The sequence below is a fragment of the Aulostomus chinensis genome, chromosome 1 (assembly GCF_037954235.1).
Source record: "Aulostomus chinensis isolate RoL2024-O1b breed Wild chromosome 1, RoL_Achi_v1.0, whole genome shotgun sequence".
Lineage (NCBI taxonomy): Eukaryota > Metazoa > Chordata > Actinopteri > Syngnathiformes > Aulostomidae > Aulostomus > Aulostomus chinensis.
Window position 1 is genome coordinate 59,419,002 of NC_141320.1, and position 21,122 is coordinate 59,440,123.

General features: G+C 46.1%; 4 protein-coding genes across 10 annotated transcripts in view; 2 read left to right on the plus strand and 2 right to left on the minus strand.

The window, feature by feature from the left end:
- Positions 1-70: 70 nt before the first annotated feature.
- Positions 71-4,635, minus strand: mdh1b (malate dehydrogenase 1B, NAD (soluble)). Of its 3 annotated transcripts, XM_086180871.1 has the most exons (9): positions 3,516-4,625; positions 3,324-3,436; positions 3,121-3,255; positions 2,907-3,049; positions 2,338-2,828; positions 2,122-2,263; positions 1,525-1,694; positions 1,301-1,440; positions 87-403 (listed from the first exon to the last, which is right to left on the minus strand). In XM_086180871.1, the coding sequence occupies exons 1-9, from the start codon at positions 3,535-3,537 to the stop codon at positions 335-337; spliced, it is 1,425 nt and encodes a 474-aa protein (XP_086036997.1). In that variant the 5' UTR covers positions 3,538-4,625; the 3' UTR covers positions 87-334. The 3 variants fall into 3 exon arrangements, with proteins under 3 accessions (XP_086037076.1, XP_086036997.1, XP_086037162.1); XM_086180950.1 differs by lacking the exon at positions 2,122-2,263 and having other exon boundaries at positions 71-403; positions 2,328-2,828; positions 3,516-4,635; XM_086181036.1 differs by lacking the exon at positions 3,121-3,255 and having other exon boundaries at positions 3,516-4,624.
- On the plus strand, positions 465-9,786 carry fastkd2 (FAST kinase domains 2). Of its 2 annotated transcripts, XM_086180640.1 has the most exons (13): positions 465-1,401; positions 1,533-3,974; positions 4,130-4,750; positions 4,832-4,935; positions 5,047-5,158; positions 5,250-5,373; positions 5,559-5,698; positions 5,795-5,964; positions 6,065-6,228; positions 6,313-6,543; positions 6,779-6,872; positions 7,283-7,397; positions 7,659-9,786. In XM_086180640.1, exons 3-13 carry the CDS (start codon positions 4,136-4,138, stop codon positions 7,767-7,769), a joined length of 1,980 nt encoding a protein of 659 aa, XP_086036766.1. In that variant the 5' UTR covers positions 465-1,401; positions 1,533-3,974; positions 4,130-4,135; the 3' UTR covers positions 7,770-9,786. The 2 variants fall into 2 exon arrangements, with proteins under 2 accessions (XP_086036766.1, XP_086036679.1); XM_086180553.1 differs by lacking the exon at positions 465-1,401 and having other exon boundaries at positions 1,477-4,750.
- Positions 8,526-10,565, minus strand: LOC147272526 (T-cell-specific surface glycoprotein CD28). Its single transcript, XM_086181150.1, has 4 exons — positions 10,125-10,565; positions 9,059-9,385; positions 8,854-8,987; positions 8,526-8,708 (listed from the first exon to the last, which is right to left on the minus strand). The coding sequence occupies exons 1-4, from the start codon at positions 10,198-10,200 to the stop codon at positions 8,610-8,612; spliced, it is 636 nt and encodes a 211-aa protein (XP_086037276.1). The 5' UTR covers positions 10,201-10,565; the 3' UTR covers positions 8,526-8,609.
- A 1,110-nt stretch (positions 10,566-11,675) lies between these two features.
- raph1b (Ras association (RalGDS/AF-6) and pleckstrin homology domains 1b) overlaps positions 11,676-21,122 on the plus strand; it is a 31,876-nt gene continuing 22,429 nt past the window's right edge. For all 4 annotated transcript variants that reach the window (XM_086180114.1, XM_086180365.1, XM_086180287.1 and 1 more), the window contains exon 1: positions 11,676-11,935. The gene's annotated coding sequence lies outside the window, so the exon portion shown is untranslated. The remainder of the gene's footprint in view (positions 11,936-21,122) is intronic.

Here is a 21,122-nt window from a genome sequence, read left to right on the forward strand (position 1 = left end):
TGTTGCCTGGAAATGGAAACTTTTGACATATTTGGATGTCGACATCTTTACACGCACACACACGCACACAAACTTTGATGTGGCGAGATAAAAAGAAATGTTCCTCTCTGTGATCGATGCCTCATTTTTAATGAATATTTGTGAGTAGGACTTAATTGTACGTTTAAAAAAAAAAAAAAACCCCAAAACAAAACAAGAAAACAAAGGATACACTTTAGAACGGCCCGTTTCTTAGTGTAGTCACCGCTGGGATATGTGTATTTCCTCAGTAACCTTGTTTGTGCCGCCACACGTCCACGCATGCCAGGAATGAGGTCAATTTTCACTGTTACTTTTACAGGATTCTGTTCATTTGAAGGGACACGGTGATGCTGTCTGACCGCTGTTGGGGGGGGGGAGAGACCTGGAAAAACACCCAGCGTACAAAGAGACAGGTTTTGCAAACCCATTCTGCATCCAGATCTCGGGGGGAGGGAGGGAGGGGGGCGTGGGTGTACAAACTCTAGAATTTGTGTCCATTTCCCAACATGTCGTAGTGCACTGTACTTGTACTAACCTCTCCTTCTTTTGTTTCTCAGTCAACGCCTCTTTGTGTATAGTGTAGAAATGCTCCAAAGGAACGTGTATATTCTGCATGTAAAACGGCGCTCGACGTACTGCACAATTTGTGAGAAGAAAAAAAAAAATCCCCGCTGTTTCAGGTTTAAAGATCCCGTTAAAGGCGGTAAAATATTTTATAATACGGGGAATAAATGTTTTTGATGTGTCCTCAACTGTAAATGGAAACAGGCGGCAAATGATTACATCCGATTTTAGAGAAGGGGATTATCTAATTTGTGTATGTAGTGTGCTTAAAATATTGCTTCTTGAACTATAAAAAAAAAAAAACCCAGCACTTGCTGAACTGTACAATTTATTAAAAAAAAAAAAAAAGGAATATATTTTCTAATTTCTCCTTTTTCCATAAAGTACTCAGTTTGATCTTTTACATCTGGGGAAAAAAACAAACAAAAAAAAAACGCCAAGGATGAGTCTCGCGAGGCAGAAAGATTTACTGTCATCAAACTGGTCGAATAAAACTGCAACTCTACATGTGAAAGAAAAAAAGAATAAAAGAACAAACTGAAACGAGATGCAGCCCTTTTTTTTTCTCATTTTACTCCAAAACATTAAGATTCCTCTCGATTGTTCATGTGATCTGATTTGAGTTCTTCCTCTTCCTGAAATGCAACGTGATGCATTTAAGTTACCGTTTTTGTTTTTTTTTTGTAATTTATGCAGAATCGCGTGTCAGTCGTACCTGTCCGAGCTCTCTCGCAGAAACCTGGAGCGTCTCCTTCACGTCGTCTCCCAGGGGCCCATCAAGCGTCACGCTCCACTTCCCGTCCGTGAATCTCACCGGTACTGACAGCACCGCCCCTTCGGGGAGATCCTTTTGACCTACAATCACATTTCTCTCTTTAAAAAAAAAAAAAAAAAAGGTACAGGGTTGAATCTGACATCATCTTGTTGCTGTGTTCTTACCTGAGCAGAGCACACCCACGGAGAGAACCTGGTTAGAGCTGCTGTTCCACGCCTGGAGGAGAGCAAGAATCCCGTTGGCGGTTGACATGGCGGCTCCTGCACAGGTCTGTGAGGCCACAGCTGTACGCCGACTACGCACCAAGTCGTGGAACTCTGTCTCCAGCCATTTCCTGAGAGGGGAAAGGAGATTATTGGCCTCGTGGCATTTCTCAGGACAGGGTTGTTTTTGATGAGAGGAGAGCAGATTGTAGGGCGCTCGACTGGCTCTGGTGGCAGAAAGTAAAGAGTCCTGAAGTGGCCGTAGAAATAAAAAAATAAAAGCATATAAATGTTAAAGCCACATGATACAACTTGTTCCCTCAATTTAATAATTTTACATTTCCAAAGAAGGTATGTCTCACGGTCACAGAGTAAACTGAAGGAAAAGTTTATTGTTGTAACCTCAAACATCTATATTTAGGGAAGAAGTTAGTTTGTGGCCTAACAGGTGGTATCAAAGTAACTAAGTTGAGGGAACAAATTATATTTTACAGGCATTATTTTGTCTTTTAATGCATTTGCTTGTTATCCAAATATGAATTTGTTGCTGAGACGAACCCGTCTCGGAGAATCTGAAGGACCTCTTGGGAAAAAGGAGGCGGTCCTTTGATTGGGCTGTCATAGTTAAAAACTTTGGCCCTCTGTAGGTCGAGGTAGAAGCTCCCGCCGATGTTCCCCCAGACGATGACGTCGGTGACATCTAGAGGAGAAGAACAATATGGTGGTGATGATGCGGTAACGTAGCTGGGAGGGAGGGCTCTCACCGCACTCTACCTGAAGTGATCACTTTCAGCTTCTTTGCAAGAACAGCCCTGGCTTGGTTTTCCAACTGAGTTGCCACGGCAACAAAGCGATGGCTGTCAACAGAGCAGGCGTTGTTCAGGAGGAGTGAGCACCTGAGGTTGACGAATGAGCCGCCGGATACGATCACTTTCACCTCCCTGTTGGCTCTGAGGTCGATCAGTCGTGCGTATTCTGTGTAGAGCGTCTTCGTCTCCTCGTTGTTAATACGGTTGCCATCGGACCAGCACTCATCCAGCAGGAGGATGACATCAGCTTCCCGGAAAGCCTGTTTCAGATCCGTGTGAAGGGTCATCTGATGAAGAAGAGCAAGACCCAGGTCCTCTGTCTCCATCTTCAGCCACTGCAATTCTTCCTCATCCCCCTTCAGATCCAGAAGATGCAGGCTGATGGTTGAAACGCCAGGGAACACCTCAGAGGACAGCAGATTGGGGATCAGCAAGCGGCAGGTCGGGTTGAGAGCGCTGGACAAAAAAAAAAAACCCCATCAAATCATTCAGCTGCAAATAAAAGACAGACTTCTATCAAGTTTCTCAGCCCACCTGCTGATCCATACGCGGAGGGGTTGGATAAGAGCGGCGCGGCGCTGCTCCTCCTCAATAATGGCCAGTTTGGTTGCCAGATTCTCTGCAGCAATACTCTGCATCATATCTGAGGTCATGTCTGTTGTCATGTTGTAGTAGCTCTGCAGGGAGGGACTTATGAGGGGGAATACTAGATAATATGTACAACCATCAGAAGAAGAACTATTCCTACCTGACAGTGCTCAAGGAAGTCACTGAAGCCCCCCAGGAGGATTCCTTTGCCCCCCCTATCAACCAGTTCTCTCCATATCAAAGGGGACTGTTCATGCTCCCAGCCGTTTGCTCTGCATGTGACTTCTAACCATCCCTGTCAAAGACAAGTGGGGAATTCTTTTATATTAATGTATTTCTAAATGATTTGTTTGTTTGTTTTACCTTCCATTCTTGTGGGAGGACGGAGATTTTGTGGACCCTGAAGTTAGGCAGAGACCGCTGCAGACTGTCCGCTAAAAGTTCCGCTTTGGCATAATAAGGGCAGTCTGCTTTACCTGTAGAGGAAGGAATAATATATTAGGATGGTTTGAGCTGTTAAACGGTATTCTAATCAATTCTACATTCAAACGTTACCAGCAAGCACAAACTTGGCCATCCTGGTCCGATTGCGTTGGTTGCTAGGTAACCGGGGATTTGGAGCGTGTTTGAGTCCGAAGGAAGGAGATTTCTTGCATTTATATAAATTACAAGGCAAAAAAAAAATCCTAATGTCGGTTTTAATCAAAACATGTACTATGTTACTGGAAATATATACTTTTGAAATATTTTTTTAATTTGTAAAACCGACCGTGCGTAGTTCTCCAAGTTAGCGCACGGACCACTTATGGGAGCGCACACATCCCGTCTGACGTCACGACACTCATGGCAGCGCACAGAGGGAGACGCTAGCAGAACGAGCCTTTCACTCATGCTTTACCTCGTGTTGCCAGGCGCTGGGAAACACATTTCTCTGTGGAAATGAGATTTTCACGAGTCGGAAATTTTTGACTTCTGTCCTCTAATGGTGTCCGCCGTCTTTTTGGCGCTTAAGTTGTAAGTTAGAAGTCGTAACGTGCCTCTTGTTAGCAAACAAGTCTAAATGAAGGCCACTGTGTGACCTTGCGAATCTACGTTTTTGCCCCGTTTGATAAGCGTGACGCTAAATTGACCTACTGCTGTACGTATTTTAACTCGGTAATTGTTCGCAGGGTGGTATGTCAGTCTTGTTGACGCAGGAGGTCATGAGGGGGTCCTTGCGCCTCTGGAGCCGGGGATGTCCATGGAAACGCGGCGGATTCTTAGTGACATCTTCAACCATGGATGTATCTTTGCCTTGTCAACAGTTGGGACACATTCAGGGCGCAGTGCAGATCCAAACCAATCTAGTCAGAGCTCGATTTAGTCCAGTGAGGTTCTTCACAGAAGAAAGGACTCCCAAAGAGGAACCAGGAGAACAGGTGTATGCCGCTTCTCCACCGCCGTGGGAATCTGAGTTTCAAAGCGCATCCCCTTTTCAGAGACAGCTCAAACCATGCGACTCCCCATCAGAAGTGTTGGACCTCCTCAGCCAGTACCCCCTCGAAGTACAAATCCTCTCCTCCTCCCTTAACAAGATGTGGCACACCACCAAGAAGATGTCACCCGAACAGCTGCAACGCGAACGGGACCTCATGTTCGATCACCCTGCGTTCCTCAAAACCATCCAGTTTGCCATGGCGAACGTTGCGACCATGCGAAATGGCAACATAACTTCCTGTCTGCTGTATATGTTTAATCTGGGCGTGCCCCAGCACTCTCGTGTGATCCAGTTATACCTCCGAACCTGTCAGGTAAATTATCGACAAGCAAGCAGACCTGTATAAACGCTGAAAGCACATGATTTGATTATTTTTTTTATTGTTCGTTATCAGGAGAGACTGAATACAATGGATGGAAAAAGTCTTTCTATCCTGGCTTCCTGTCTGGTGGGAATGAAGAGGAGCTCCCTCGTTGTTGCACTCAAAGATGGCTTGCGGTCAGACTCATCTTTTTTTTTTACGCACGTGAACATGCTCTATGACATCACGGCGCTGTTTTTGTTTGGTTTTTTTAATCAGATTGCGAATGTAATTATGCTCTATTTCAGGCTCAAAGTCAAGTCTGATCTTTCTGAGAGCGTTTGGAGCGTAAAGACTCTGCAGACTCTGATGGACGGGCTGGCGAGAGAAACCCCGCTGGATCTAAAACAGAATCTCGTGGTTAGTGCTGCTGCTGCTGCCGGACTACGTCATGACCAAGGAGCTCTGTACGCGTGACGCAGGTAAAGATGCATTCTGCTGCTCCCTCTAGAGAAAAGCGTTTTCGATGTCAAACCAGTTCAGAGTGACCCACTGCCAGCAAATGATCGCCATCATGGATAAAATGAAGTTGTCCTTCGAACCGCTGCTGGACATCTGCAGTGAGAAAATAAAAGGTAAGAGGAAAGGATAGAATCGTTGACATCTTCCTTGCAGGCGTGGTGGGATTTTTGCCCTTTTTTTTTCTCTTCGCCCTCTCCCGCGCCGGTTTCGTGCGCTCGGTTAATCCTTGAACAGAATATCCTGAAATCAAAAATGCTCATAAAAGTCTTGTTTGTTTGTTTGTTTGTTTTTCTTGTAGAAGAAGTCGATGCCATCTCCTTCCGTGGATTGTGCGCAATGCTGCGTTCCTTCAGTAGATTGCGATACCGAAATATCCCTCTGCTTACCGCCATCTCAGACCATGTCACTTCCGTGAGAGACACGTGGACCCACTCACAGGTTCTTGGACCCGCCGCCGTCTTCTAGTTTTTTGCCGTCGCTCCAGGATCCTGCAACCAATCTTCCTCTTCTCTTTTTTTTTTTTTTTAAACTCAGGTGATCCTCATCCTGTCTTTGTTGAACAATCTGGGTTTTTCCGACGCTTTAATGGAGATGCACGCAGAAAGAGTGATCGCGGACCCGCACAAGCTGACCCTCAAAGACATCGTCTTCACCCTCAGGCTGTACTCGTCACTCAATTTTGATCTGCAGCATCGCAGGCGACAGTAAGCCCCCCCCCCCCCCCCCCCTCAATGATAGAGGCTAAAGACTCTCCCATCGTTGTCACGTTTCATCATTTCACCTCTCTGGGACCTCGTGGTTTAGATTCCTGGATGCTCTCAGCCAGGAGCTGGACTGCCATCTGCCCAGGATGCCCGCCTTTGAGCTGCTACAGACGGTTCATTATCTGTGTCTTCTGGGCCACTTCCCGTCCGAACCCCTGGAGAAACTCCTGCAGGGTAGCACCCTGGACAAGCTCCGCTCTACAGGTCAGGCGTCACGCTCAAACGCACTCACGTCTCTCTCTCTTTTTAAAAAAAAAAAAAAATTTAAATCCCTCTATGTCTCTCCAGCGTCTGTTTTCATCCAGAGTCAGGAGCAAATGTTTCAGAACGTGTCCTTGTGTCTCAAACTTGAGTATCCTGTCCCGCCTCAACCCCCGCCGGTTCCACCGGCTTTTCTGGGGAAACCCAGAACGCCGTCGGCCAACCAGGATCTCCTGCAGGCCCTCCGCCAGTTGGTGGAGGAACGAGCAGACTTGGCGCTTCAGGAGATGGTGATGGTGGAGACGTTCTACTGCCTAGGTAAAGACAGATGTCGGGGTTGTGATGTCACATGGAAAAAATAGACTCTTGTAGGCAACCATAGAAATAAAGATGGATCGAATCTGACCTGAAGGGAAGGTTTTAAGGTATTTTTTCCTGATTTTATTCGTTAGTCAGTGATTACTTGCTTCCAGTTTTGTTTTTTCATTCACGCTCTTGTTGATCAACGGCGCTGTGTCGGCGTGATTAGCTGTTGTCTTGTGTCGACTATCAGACGCCGTGATCACCAAACTTCTGCCCGACCAAACCTCCACCACGGAAGCAAGCAGCTTTGCAGGGGAGCCTTCGCCAGCAGAGAGCAGCGAGAAGTAAGAACGGCGCATCTTTTGACTCGAGAGAGTTTTATTTAGGATCAAATGTGCTGATGAAAGCAGGTAAAGAGGATGTTTGGGTTTTTAACGTTCCGTCTCTCTCTGTGTTGACGCACGCTGTGAGAGCTGGCGGTTGCGTGCTCTAACACCAGAGTCGCTACGGATTCAGTTCGCTTTGAACGAAACACAAACGAAAAATCGTCAAACGTCAAGCGGAGACGTCAGTAAAATAACTGCAAGACTTGTTTCCCAGTCCAGTAATCATAAAAAAAAATGGGGTTAAAAAAAACAACAACACATTTGGCATTTTCTAGGAAGATATACATAAAGTCGATTTTTTTTTTCTTTCGTGATTTGTAAATTCAAAGATTTCCATCTCACAAGGTTTTGTTCTGAACGATTCCCAGAATTGCAGTTCTTTGCCTGCCAGACTCTTCGTTCTGCGCCGACGCTTCCCGCCTCCTCGGCCCCTCTGCCGTCATGGTGCGCCATTTGAAGATGTTGGGTTACAAGCCTGTGCTGGTGAGAGTCACATGATCGCCACCCTTAAACTCTCTCTCTCTCTCTGTGTTTTTTTTTTTTTTTTTTTTTGGTCTGTCAAGATGTAAATTACAGTTTTGCTTGTGCCGTCGCCACACAAGCATCAAGTCCCTTTAGGGATCGCACGCTCAGGTTTCACGTTCCGTAAAGCTTTCGTCGTGACGTTATTGTGACGAAACGACGTGCAAATGTCGAAGTTGATGAAAAGTGGCTGCTCTACTAATTCTCCTTCCTCTTTTCCAGGTGAAGGCAAACGAGCTGTCTGGCGGAAATGGGCCAGAAATCCTGAGGGAGCGAATCTTTCCAGAAGGCGCGGATCCGCCCGGCGCCTCAGGAGGAGCCACTGAGGTCTGATCTTGGGCAGGTGGCAGTGACACGTAGCCGATAAATACAACCTCTTAAAAGCAGATGACATCTGTTTGTATGCTTGACCGTGAAAATACCGATGAACGAAAATGTTGAAAAAAAGAAGAAGAAGAAGAAAAAAAAAAGAAGGTCGAGACTGACACTACAAACTTGTCGTCTTCTGTGGCAGAAACCTTTGAACTTTTCCAGCGTTTTCTGCAGGAGAGCGCAGTTCCTCCTCGCGGAGTTCATCTTTCTGATGCTGACGGTTGCTGATTTCGTAGAAACCGATCAAATCTGCGTGCGCGCACAGCAGCTGCAGAGAAACTGCGAGGTGACTGAGGTAAATGCGGGGTGCCTTCTTTTCTTTTTTTCTTTTTTGAAGCTTTTGAAGGAAGACAGGAAACGGTGCAGTCGGTTTTGAAACCCTGCGTCGTTCTCAAGAAGCCGTTTTCTCCGAAGGAACGACACAAAAAAAAAAAAAGCCATTCATCCTTAATATTTCGCTGTCTTTTCGAGGCCTGCTCCTTTTTTCCTTTTCTTTTTTTTTTCTCACAGTATTGATTGTGGTGACACTGCTCGGCGTAAACCCCTACGTTTGTGGTTATATCCCCTCTTTCGGGGACCCCCCGCCACACACACACACACACACACGCACGCGCTTCCTGCCACAAAGATGTGTCAAGTCGCAGAGTCTGCGTATGCAAGGAAGAGGTCGTAAAAGAAACAGGAACCAAAACAAAACCCAATATGTCTTTTTAAATTTTTTTTTTTTTTTAATTATTGTTTTCAACTAGAAAATACCTACAACTCCTGAACGCAACAAATATTTGGAGATCCGTGTCACGGCTAAACGTTCTGAAGGCCTCTCCTCCTCTTGTGTGCGTTGGTCGCTCTCGGTTTGGTGTTGATGTAATCGTTCTGAGACTCGTTCCGACTTAACTTGACCTGTAACGACACAACACAACAATTAATGAACCGCGCGGGAGGGTGTGGACAACCTGAATTATAATCCGGTGTGCGTTGTGTCCAGAGTCCATTTTAAGGGGGAAATGTAGTGCGTGCGTGCGTGTGTGTTGTAGAAATCTCTTACCCAGAAGACCACAGCAGAGACGGTGATGACTACGCTGTAGGTGAAGAGGAGAGCGACCACAGGGATCCAGATCCAGAGAGAGCTAGGCGGTTGAGGTTTACTTGAATCTTGGTGTCCACACTTGCACTGGTGTCCTGGACAAAAACGTTTCGGTTTAAGGAACTCGCACCGTGTTACAGCTGTGCTGCAGGTTGGGAATACATACCCAGTACGTGCACCATGTGTTTGAAGGCGCTTGTAATTTTTCTGTATGGCGGGGGGAACCTGACCGCTACCTCACACCAGTAGACGCCGGGGTTACCGGCGGCCTCTCCGGTGAGGAAGAAAGTGGCCGATTTGTTGAACGCGCGCAGTCCGATGCCCGCGCTGGTGTTCAGTCTGTAGCTCAGCTTTTGTTCGCCGAAACTGCACGTGTGGTTATAAACCACCTCTTCGTCCTTGAGAAGAAAGAGGGTCACTTCTTCGCCCGCCAACTCCGGGCAGGGAACAGTTAACGCGTCCCCGGTGTGGACGCAGGCGGTCGTCAGCTTGTCTGCAGAGAAAATGCGACGACGACTTGTGACAGAAATAACACTCACGCACTGAAATATCTATTTTTTTTATATATATAAAAGAATAAAGTACTCATTATCTTATGAAATATGTGCAAAATTTTCAGACCCTTCCAGATCTAACAAATCGAATGCGTCAATTTTATTTTTTTTCACACAAGGGATCGTGGAAATCTGTCACTTCACACGTGAGAAATAACGCAATTAAAAGTGACCTTTTTGCGACGACTACGGGAATTAAACAGTGTGTCAATCAAGCTGCGACTGACTCAAGAAAACACCCAGAATGTCGACAGGAAGGTTCGAAAAACTGGACGTCTGTTGGCGTTTCTGTTGAAATATGCACTTGAGAAAAACTGGTGTCATTTTTGCATAAAATTTTCTGAAAAAGATTCGAACTGTTTTTTTTTTGTTTTTGTTTTTCAAGTTTGACTGTAAACTAATTGCTTGAACTGTCCTATTTCAGCGCGTGGAGGATTGTTCACCGATTTTGAGCGATTTTTCACATTTTAGATTAAAGAAAGCCAAATGTGGGAGGTTAAGCTTACGTCAGACGGCTGTCAATCATTGCCGCAGAGCGTCAAAAATCGAAGTATCAAGCGAGGAAGTATTTTTGGACTCTCGTAGTACTCTTTACTATTAAGATACCTGTGTTTTACCACTAATCCGGCAAATTTTTCAACCAAACGGTAAAAGATATATGAATGTGGTACAACTTACATTTACAGTCGCAGGTCCTGAGAGACTGGAATAAGCTGGAGCCCAGCAGGATCAGGAACACCCAGCAAACACTCATCTTTCACTGGAGGAGCGTTCTTCCTTCAGGTGGTTGATCCTCATCACCTAAATGCAACAGATAGCGCTGATTGTGCGGCGGAGGAAGGAATAATTTCGTAACCCTCGGCCCGGATTCTGTTCATGTGTGCGTCCGACTGCACCGAAGGGTGAAGAAACTCCACGATGCTGCTGCCGCCGCCACTTCCTCAGATGAAGGAAAACATCCTGTGACAGCAAACGCCTCCTCTTTAGAAGTTTCCGTTTCGCTCCAGATGTCACCTTTGCGGGGTTTTTTTCTCAACCCAAATTTACAAAAATGTAGTAGACGGTTTTCTACCTTGTAAGTTGGTGCGGGTTTAAATGACCTCATTCTTGAAAGTTTCAGTGTAAATACCTTTTTTTTTTTTTTTAAAGTTATTTAAAAAAAAAAAGTGTAAGTGGGCACTGCTAGAAAGCTTACGGTAAATATCGACTGTGTGTTGAAGCAGTGCTGGAGAGTCATGCTGCAGCTTGTTAGGAGCCAAAAGTGCAATGACCCGGTGTACCAGAAGGAAATGTTTACTGAACACATCAGCTCGGAACTGATGTTTTCTTTATTTTGCAAGAATGTCATTGGCAAGGGGGGAAAAAAGTGGGGTGGGGGTGATGGACTGACGACCTGAAAAAGTGCTGTGGTCATGTAGGATATCATTCCCCTTGGCACTACAACAGCTTCCACTAGATGGCAACAAAGCGTTTTATTTCTATCAACCTGTTGCCACTTTGTACTGCTGCAGACCAGGAAAACAGTCATTTCTGCAGGGTTTTTTATTCTGAATATGAGTGCAACACCTGTGCCCTGTTTGGCGCAGGCTTAACTAGCCTAAACGGGGATTACGGGCCGTAAAAAGGGTAGAAAAAAATATTTACTTTGCGTGGTAACACATGGTGTGAGATTAATGGGATTGTAAAAAATGGGGATTATAGAATTTCCAAAACGTCTAATTCTAAATATGAAAATAGGAGGGGTGGAGTGTGTGTGAGGTGGTGGTAGTGGTGGTGGTGGGAGGGAGGGTGTAGTAATGCCACATTAACACGTAATAATCTTCTAATCTGGAGCGTGACCTCTTTGTATTGTGGTGGTTTTAGGTGGAAATCAGCAGGAACCAAAGCTGATGTGCTCTTATGTGGCTCCTGCTTCCTCCTCATCCTCAACAAGACAGGGATTGCTACTGGACGGAGGTGATGCATTCAATGCTCCCCAGGATGTCGTATATTTAAAAACTTTATAAATCATTTTCGATTTGGGCTTGATGATCTTGAACACACTGGAGATTTGCAACTGTTTTTCCTACCAATTTTGAGACGCGTGGTTTTATTAAATAGGACGTTCGTGTGTGTAATAAATTATTTTAAAAAAATAACCCAAAACGTTAATATGCAGTTAAATCCAAAGTTTCCTTTTTTCCCTTGAGTCCGTGAAGGTAGCGCGGGTTCTGGGCTGGACAGGAAACAACGGAGACGCGCAGCGTGTCTCCTCGGCAGCTCCGGGAGAGACAAGAAGGGAAGAATGGGCAGGGGTCCTATGTATATTATAGGTTGACCAGGGTAAAACATGTCGTCGGCCACTTTTTAAACGGTTTTTCTTATTTAAAAATACATTTGTTTGAACAACACAACGGGAATTTCTCTTCCTTTTTTTTTTTGCCCCTGCGGCTTGTGAGATTTGCTCCCATTGGAGAACACGGGAGCCCCTTTGTGAATCCCATTTGAGTGTAAGTTGATTTCTCTCAACTATTCCCATATTTTTTAATTCACTCTTTTACTTCCCTTCACGTTTGTAACCCTGAAAACGTCACTCGCCTGTAAAATGTCAGCGTGTTATGCCGCACACCGCTGGCAGCACATCCCGGGATTGCGTCCTCGCCGGGGGACGGAGAGCAGCTTCATGTTTACTACTAAGACAATTCACCGACGAGCTTTTAATGTGTGAATGTGGCCGGGAACAAAATTACAATTTGATGCGGGAAGCTTTTTGAATGGGTGGGTTTTCTGTGCCCCATATGCGGCCATTGAACAATCCCATTTTCTCGGGGAGAAAGGGTGTGCGGTGTGAGGGCCGACTGGGAAAAGAGCGGCGGATTTGGGTTTGGAGTGATAATTGGACGCCTTGTTAGGGCGTATTTGTCTGCTTTGTCGCTAAAGCCAAACCTAAATACTCTATTCTGACTGGTACGGGCTTTTTTTTCAACCCTTTTTCCTCCCTCTGCCTCTCGTGTGGATAGAGGGATGTGTAGTCTCCACCCTGCTCAGCGGGAGGAGGCTATCAGCTCCTGGTAATGGCCGATTGCTTTGTCGCGTGAATGTTGCTGGTGGCCTCACGGAATATCGCATTTTATCCCCCCCGAAACAGCTGTGTTTACACGCTTTATTAGTTCGTTTTTTGCTTCTACTGAGCTCCGTTTGAACTTTTTAGCTCAAGAACGGCGCTTCTATTTCTTTTTTTTCTTTTTTTTTGGGGGGGGGGGGGGGCTAATTTCATAGTTTCTCCGACGGTTATACCCAGTTTAGTGCTACCATTCTTTGAAGCTAATTATTTTAGCCTCCATGCTATATGGAAACCACGCGTTGTTTCAGCTTCAAAACACGTTTCGGGAGGAAAAGTTCAACACTTAAATGTATTTATACCAAAACAAAAACGGCTCACAACAATGTCTCCTCACCACTCCTAAACCCTACTGCCATTAAACACTGGCGAGATGATGACCCTTCCCCTGACCCAAGGGTTCAAAGGTCATGTTTGGAGGAGTATGCCGCTGTGTCTGGCTGCCATGTGTTTTCACCCAGCTCACTTGCCTGTATGATTTGCACCGTGGAAGCAAAGAAAGGCCATATTTTACCCCCTTTAGTTCAAGGGTGAACGTTGCAAAACAAACATAATGTATTTGTAGGGAGGGAAGAAGAAAAAAAGAAGCCACTTGGCCCAGCCTTTATTCCCCACAGTGGCATTATAACAGACCGTCTGTGTCCTTAAGGCATGCTTGATTTGCATCCACAAAGAAGACTAGAAGCCCATTATTCTGGGCATGGAGACAATGCAGTAACAATGCAGCCCATTCGTTTACAGTTAATGGGTTGAAAATAACTGTTGGCCTTCTGCTTGCTCCCCCCCGGGCAGATGCCTTCAAGCTTATGTTTTTTGTTTTTTTTTTGCAAGAGGAGTCTGATTTCAGTCGCTGTCTTGTCAGGCAAAATGAATGATGCCCTAAGCACATCTGGAAATCCCAGGGATGGATTGTTTTGGTCTTTCTGGGATTGTTGCTTGTTGTAAGTTTTACATGTTTGTGTCGACTGGAGAGTTTGGGAATATTTTGATGACAAAGATGATTTTTAGGACTGCTGCGTGACTCTAAAAACCCGGTGTTAGCGCTGCAACCACAGGCGATAATCCCGTTATCATGTATAATTTGAATTCAATAAGCTCCCGTTCGAAGCCGTGTTCATATTACACTTCTAAATGTGAAGAAGAACAAGAGTCGACGCTGAGGAAAACACACAAGCAACTTAAAATGGAACATGGGCCTGCTGTAATAGGATCACGCAAAACACTTTTTAAGCAGACTCCTGAGGTGTCTGCGCTCAGGCTGTGTGCGCTATACCGCTTAGCCATAAAAAGCTCCGTCATGGATTAAATTTCCAGCCACAGAGGTAAAACATATGTTGGAATGGAGCGTGTCTTCTTTTTTTTTTTCTTTTCTTTTTTTTTTCGCTGCCCCTGTTTAGGGAGCGCATGCAGGGAATTTTTCACTGTCATCCTTCTTTCTCGAAGCTAAGGAGAGGATATTTTGGAAGGAGCTCAAAATACATGTGTCTCATCCATCCATTCTGCCAAAAGAGTGCCTTTGCTGCTGTCTTTCATCCTTTGTGTGTTTGTGTGTGTGCGTGTGTGTGTGTTCGCTTGGTTTTCTTTAGGATGTAGCTGATTAGATGGGAAAAACAGTTGTCAAAGTAAATTTGGGCTTTAGGAGTTGTCCCCAGCGACTGTGTGTATGTGTTAGAGAATATGAACAGCTATTCTTGGATTGTGCGCATCTCCTGTCTGTCTGACGGTCAGCAACCTCCTGGCTCTGTCGTGCAAGTTGCAAGGGCCATGTGTGACCTCCCCCCCCTGCAGCCGGCCAACCAACCAACCATGTTCCTGGGCATCAGACTCCCCTGCACAATAGCTCCAAAGACGACGCCTTCGGCGGGGGGAGTAGCAGCGGTGTGAAAGCACCCAGGTTGTGTTACAGCCAGGGGTGAAGGTGGGTGAAGGAGAGCAGGTGGGGTATGCCACATCAAACGCTGCCTTCAACACACCCTGATGGAGCGCCAGAGGGAAGAGCGTAACCTGATAATCTCTGTACTGATAGGACGAATCTCGGCCGGGGAGTAAATTGGAAAAGGCCATCAGCTGCAGTGGCGTCCAGCTCCTTGATACCAGACGAGATGTGACTGAAAACAAGAAAGAAAGTGTTCATGTGTCACTCCACCTGGGTGTGTCCTCCCCTCTGGTCCCAGGCATGTGGTCGCAGCCTGTATGGGGCCTTGTTCTGTTAACATTTTGCTGACCTTTGGTAGCAGCTGCCCGTGCCATTTGGAAACAAAGACAAATGGTTAGCCGTTGCTGCTGTAGCCTGTAAAACCTCTAGTGCTCCAGATAGCAAGTGGTTCTTCCTGTTGGCCTTTTCAGACATACTCAGAAGCTTCAATCAATGCCTTCTATGGCAGGAAATCAATTGTTTTGAGCTTTTTCTCATGTTAGGAGTGATTTCCTTTCGACTCCCATTTACAGTTATAAATATCTACCCAGTGCTAGGTAGGTATAGATGTATAGGTGTTGTCGTCCCGGGTCAGAGGAATAGACTTGCAAAACAGTCTCCATCTCTGGCTGCACTGGTGATTAGAGTCGGCAGAAAGAGGGCACCCTCCTGTCCGATCAGATCAATACATGAATGTGGTTCAGCAACTCGAGCGCACTCTCCGATATACAGTCAAGAACCAAACAGGGAGAACTGCTCTATTATTGGATCTCCGTATTGTGTTTGTTCTCAAATCTGTGCCATAGGGGGGAATTAGCAGAAGGACAGCATTTCCAGTTTGGGGCTGAAAGAAGCTGAAGAAACTGTTTAGGAAAGGGTTTTCACTTGAGAAGAAGTCTGGGCAGGTGATTGGCTGAACCACCCGTCTGTCATCGTCCGCCACGAGCTAACTTGCTATCAGATCAGATGCTCAATGACAGAAGCTGAAGCCAGTCAGTGGAAGAGTGGAAAAAAAAACATCTTTTCCATGAGTCAGAGCTGTCTGTGCTGTTCTTTGCTCTTCTTTTAAACATCAGGGAAGGTTCTGGTTTCCATTTGAGTAGCTCTGACCAATCATGTTTGAGCAGGCCTCGGTCACGTCCAGGTAAACAGTCCATGTGGAGCGCAAAAGAGAGACAAAGGAGACAAAACACTCTGGCGATATGAAAAAAAAAAAGAAAAAAAAGCTGTGGTCTGATGATGCATCAAAGCTGCTGTAGTGGTTTTTAAACTGTTAACTGAGCGTAAACTGGCTACTTTTGGAACAATCCGCTCATATTCATCGTCCTTCAACTCCATGCAAACATCTCAAGTTGCTGTAAGGACTGTAAACAATGAGAGGCAAACAGAGCCAGGAAGTCTCGGACCCGAGATCCACCGGTTTCACCGGAATCCTTGAAATACTGACCCTTGTACCCAGAGGTGAACTTGTCAAACATGGCCGATGGGTGTAACCGATGCTATAGCAGAAGCTACGCTAACCTGTTCGGGACCCGCCCATCCCGCCGTCACCATGCATGAACCGTGCCCCTACCTCCTTCAAAGACGCTGACTGGCTAAACATCAGTGCAAAACTTGAACGCTGGAAATAGTCGAATTCTCATCTGATCTTGGGAGTCCAGCTGGCTTTAAGGGTAACCTGGATTTATCCTGAACCGGCAACCTCTCCCACCTTCAGGCAGCACGTGCCCCATCCACACCTCTGCCTCCCTGACCCATTTTCTTCCGTTCCCTCTTACTGGCTATGATGTCTGTTTTTATTGTTCAGTCATTTACCGGTCCTTTGCTATATCTTTCACCGCACAGTTTGTTTAAGCAGCTTAGGCAGCCAGCTATAATCTCTGTGACTTTGACAATGGCAGGTGGCTGATTCTCACTGCTGTAGAGGACTCTCTCTCACACACACACACACACACACACACACACACACACACTCACTCTCCGACATTATTACAGATGGTCGGTCAGTCAACTCAACAGGGCCTGTGACAGGATATGGGAGGCCTTGTGAAAATAGTTTTTTGTCCCGATCTCACAAATCTCTTGCATAGTTCAACTTGCCATGAAGCTTGGCTGCGTTTAAGTCAGGTAATCACCCTGAAACTGATCTTAGCATCCAAGTTTGGGAAAGGGAATCGCATCCCAGTGGGAAGTCTGTACGAGAATTCCTTCAGCCGCATCGGATATCGTCAGGGAGAGGGTGGAGCGAAGGGGGTGATTTATGGTATTGTGTTTCTTTCTTTGCCCCACCTGCTTATGAAAGCGTCAGAAAAGTCCCGTTAAAGCTTCACCGCAACAGGCGGGACAGGTTGATGGATGTAACGGCCTTAAGACAAGTAGGTCGCATCAAACGGGAGCGCATGAAGTGCAAACTCAGAAGAAATACATGTGTCGACTGGCTGCTGCGTGGAAAATATTCACCGGTGACTATGAGTTATGTATGATCCGAGAGGAGAAATTTATATCCCACTCACAGTATTGCTTTCACATGCACTTTTTCTTGCACTGTTCATTAAATTAAATGTGCAACTCTTGGAAGCATACGGTTGTTTTATTGCCTGGGATAAACATCAGCACTACCAGTTCCTGTATCCTCTCTACTCCCCTGTTTGATCAGAGGTCAAGTGGTTCTCATGCAACTAAAACAGCACACGCGTGCGTGTGTGTTTTTGCCTGTTTGCATGCTCTGGTTACACTTACAATGCGTCATGCAAAAGGGCTTGAGGGACACACGCACAGATGCACGCAAAGTGAACTGTTTCCCCTCACCCCGCTGCGAAATGCCTGCCTCTCGGCCTAAAATGTTTAGATGGCCCCGTCTTTCTTCGGGAGCTTTCAAACTGTTGACCTCCGGGTTACATTCCACTCAAATCCATTGTAGATTCAGTTTTATGTACCACTAAGAATAAACTAACAACCGCTACAGTGATTACAGTGTTCTTTCCTGTAGGAGGTTACCATCACATTGTGTTGGGGGTGTCATATTTGGATGTGTGGTTTCAATGACTGCTCCCTAAGTTTGAGTCATTGGGATAAACAAATAGAAAATAGATTCCAGACCTGAGCGTGAGCTGTATTTAGATTCCGAGATGTCTGCAACACGTATATCAAAGGCAGGAACAGGCTCACCCCTACATTATTTAAGTGATCCGACTGTGTTCACTTCAAGCCAGCAGTACACCAAAAACTGGGGCTGAACTAGCATGTTTTGCCATTAAATATGCACCGCAGCCTACTTTTCACCCCTTCTGATCTTCTACTCTCTCGCCCCGTAATCATGAAGTTTCACCCCAGTTTGTAAGAAGGTAACTACACATGCAGTGGGAAATGAAGGGTTGGAAAGCAGCCTTGCCCGTCCGTTGCACCCAAAGCTGACACCCAAATGGGGTGAAATGCTGAGTTGAAAGGAGTGTCAGATGAAAGACGAGGAGAGGCAGGCAGGGAGGGGACAGAGGAGAGAGGTTTATGAGAACCAATTAAATGCTCTCCAGTGCAGCTGATGTCATGTGAAGTGCAGCGGTTTGGAAACACTGAGGTCATTTTTCTTGCGTCCTCCTGCCAGAATCTGGAAGTCGCACCTTTTCATAACTCTTGGCTCGCCACTGGTGTTCTGAATTGACTGCATAGAGTCATGCTGGCAGGCATGTAGGACTCTCCAGGCGATAACTGCAGTGACCCACTATGTAGAGAGAATCCAAGTGGTTGTAGAATGACACATTTTTATTTTATTTTTTTGCAGGAATCCCTTGACAGTCACTCAAACTTGCAGGCGTAATCTTGGAAATATCTATGTGTGTGTGTGTGTGTGTGTGTGTGTGTGTGTGTGTGTGTGTGTGTGGCTGCCTCTCGCTAACCTCACTGACTAATACCCCGGCAGCTCTTGAGTGAGCTCCAGCTTCTATTCACAAAGTGTCCGAGTAGGTCGCTAATCTCTCTGCTCTGCTGATCTTCACTCTCTAGTGATTCCTGATTCACGTGCCACGGAGACAAATCTTCTCAGTATCAGGATTAAGATCTGCTTCCAACTTTGGCACCGTCACCCGTTTGCGGTCAGCTGGCTTGACCCTCTTCCATGTTCCCTGCTGAGATTATTGGAAACAGTGTGAATGAGAAGTGAGATTTGTGTCTTGGAGCTGAGCTAATGAGATAAGTAAAAGCAGTGCACACTTGTTCAAACACTTCTCATCCAACGTGAGAGGAACGGCACCAAATGTCGACAAACGCGAGGCATTTCATCGTGTAACTCTGTATGTGTGTGTTACATTACCCATAAACCCTCCCGGAGGTTAGCCAACCAATTGGGACCCTCCATCAGATCCCACTGGCCATCGTGGGAACATTCCTGACACAGCATTATTCCGTAATTCCCACCATGTGTGGTTTTTCCAGTGCTGAGCGCTCTCGGCACGGACCGTGGAGAATCCCGCTGAGGAGGAGAGATCAGCTCCTTGTAATCACAACCAGACTTCGATGTGTGTGAGTGGGAACAGCGAAATAAGACGATGGTGAAATGATGCCGGGAGAATTATAGCCTCTGTGGAGACTGATCAGACACGGTCGGCGTGAATTTTAATCACTTAAAATCAAGAAGTCTAAAGATGTTTCTGGTGAGTCACAGTTGAAGTCGGAAGGCAGCATCTCACAGTTCCCAGTTAGATTTCAGATTACGTTAGAGGTCAGTCAGTCCACTGTGCAAAGATGGCGTCGGTGGCACTTAAAAGTAATGCACTGATCAATGCTAATGCACCTTCCCAGTGAGGATCAGCTGTGTGGCGAACATCCATCGGCTGTGTGATGGTTTACCTCAGTGGCCTCACAAGAACGCTCAGGGTCACTGCGAAGGTCTCGTCTTGTCCTGAAAGCCAATTAAGATCCGTCTTTCTTTCTTTCTTTCTTTCTTTCTCGTCGATAACTCTCCCTTTAGTTGTGGGTCCATGTCGTGTTGCTGTCAATCAGGCGTCACCGCCCAATCGTCCCTTAATGGTCTTTGCCTCTTAAAGGGAGAACTTGTGTCACATATCTTATTTCCAGATGGCAAAAGAAATCACTCTAGGTGCTTTTTTGGTGTTGGTATGGATCGGAGAGGATTTCCTGTCTGATATACAATAAATAGTTGGACTCTGGTGCTTAATTCTCATCACAGGAAGTGCTTCTCCCTGCGTGAATGGTTAAAGCAGCCACATCTATCAGTCTTTTAGCTCTGCTCCTTGTCTGCTTACTCATATTCTGGATTTCCCCCCCGACAACAATCCTGTCTTTCTTTTCCTGTGACATCATCATCAGCCCTGCTAGCCCGGTTACCCTACCCTCCTTCCCACTTCCTGCCCTGACAGGAAATGAGCTGGCCCCCGTTAAGTTCAGCTATTGGGAGGGAAAGCATGAGTGGACAAGGACACACCTGTCTCCACTACATAGTGTTCCCGCTTGTTCTCGGGGCCCTTTTTTTTTTTTTTTTTTTGGGTGCATGTGTGTTTTTTATAGTGCCCAAGAGTCAGTCACAAGAGGAGATGTTGTTTCCAGGCATGTTGCTCTTAAAAGCCTCGTTTGTCTGTTCTGCTGAGTTAATAAGTCCTAAACACAGATGTTCCAGGTTTGTGTGAGAGCATTTATCCAGCAGCACCGGTGTGTTTTTATTTAGCCGGTCTTGGTTAGACACACCTGTATAAAAGACTATTATTTCAGGTGAACAAAGGTGGTCCGAAACTGATGTTCTAGTGTGTTCCTTTTCACAATCGAAGAGAAACTGAAAAGAATATGTAGGTCATCTCTTTTTTTCGGTGTGAGCAAGCATTACTCTGTAAGGTTTGCCGGTGCATGTGTCGTTTTCAGCATCCGAGCAGCTGCCTGCCGGGCCGGCGCTGTTGTGACTGGAGCAACTGTGTTTCCCTGCAGCTGCAACTTGTCCATGTGTCACTGCCGCACCTGTTGGATGGCCTTGTGTTGAGAGAGACACTACACATTAACTATGTGCAAATGAAACCAGAGAGTCGCCCTGCCGTCGTCTGAGCAGGCTTTTTGGACTTACGTGGACAAACTCTTCTTAACACACTCTCCCTAGCATGAAGCCTGTTTGCTGTGAAAACGTGTGTGTGTGTGTGTGTGTGCGTGTGTGTGTGCGCGCGCGCGCCACGAGAAGGACCACATGCTGTGGCTGAACAACAGTTGCTGTGTGGAAAAGCACAGGAACAGCTGAGACCAGCAGGAATAGCATCCTAGCAGTTAGCCACAACATCAGCTGCCTACCTCTGTCACACACAAAGTAAATACACACACACTATGACCGAATCACCGATTCCAACAACTCAGCATGTTATAATCTACAACCCCTGCAGGCTGTGCTGCATGTTTGAATTATATTTTATGACCAGACTATGATTCAACTTCCAGATTGTTGTAGATAAAATACGCTGGAATGAGTCAGCATGATGAGTCAGTGAAATGTTTCATCGCGGTCAGCAGCGTTGACACCCGGTGGATCACATTTAGGTTTCTACTTTGACTCATGTTGTGAAAATGTTAGCCAGCGATGGTGGTTAGCACGGGTCTTTGTAGTCGAGTAAAGAAGGCCCGTGCAGCTCAGTTGTCCCCCTCTTAATCCTGCAGTAATTATGAAGAGGGTGCG

What these genes read in the sequence shown, in the direction of transcription:
- mdh1b (XM_086180871.1), bottom strand. Translation starts at nt 3,537, where the DNA reads ATGGCCAAGTTTGTGCTTGCTG. An exon ending in GGCCAAGTTTGTGCTTGCTG is followed by an intron (nt 3,437 to 3,515) that starts GTAACGTTTGAA and finishes CTTCCTCTACAG; the next exon opens with GTAAAGCAGACTGCCCTTAT. An exon ending in CTTCAGATTCTCCGAGACGG is followed by an intron (nt 1,695 to 2,121) that starts GTTCGTCTCAGC and finishes TTCCCCTCTCAG; the next exon opens with GAAATGGCTGGAGACAGAGT.
- fastkd2 (XM_086180640.1), top strand. Translation starts at nt 4,136, where the DNA reads ATGTCAGTCTTGTTGACGCAGGAGGTCATGAGGGGGTCCTTGCGCCTC. An exon ending in ATCTAAAACAGAATCTCGTG is followed by an intron (nt 5,159 to 5,249) that starts GTTAGTGCTGCT and finishes TGCTCCCTCTAG; the next exon opens with AGAAAAGCGTTTTCGATGTC. An exon ending in TGGGTTACAAGCCTGTGCTG is followed by an intron (nt 7,398 to 7,658) that starts GTGAGAGTCACA and finishes CCTCTTTTCCAG; the next exon opens with GTGAAGGCAAACGAGCTGTC.
- LOC147272526 (XM_086181150.1), bottom strand. Translation starts at nt 10,200, where the DNA reads ATGAGTGTTTGCTGGGTGTTCCTGATCCTGCTGGGCTCCAGCTTATTC. An exon ending in ACACATGGTGCACGTACTGG is followed by an intron (nt 8,988 to 9,058) that starts GTATGTATTCCC and finishes GTTTTTGTCCAG; the next exon opens with GACACCAGTGCAAGTGTGGA. An exon ending in TCTCTGCTGTGGTCTTCTGG is followed by an intron (nt 8,709 to 8,853) that starts GTAAGAGATTTC and finishes GTGTCGTTACAG; the next exon opens with GTCAAGTTAAGTCGGAACGA.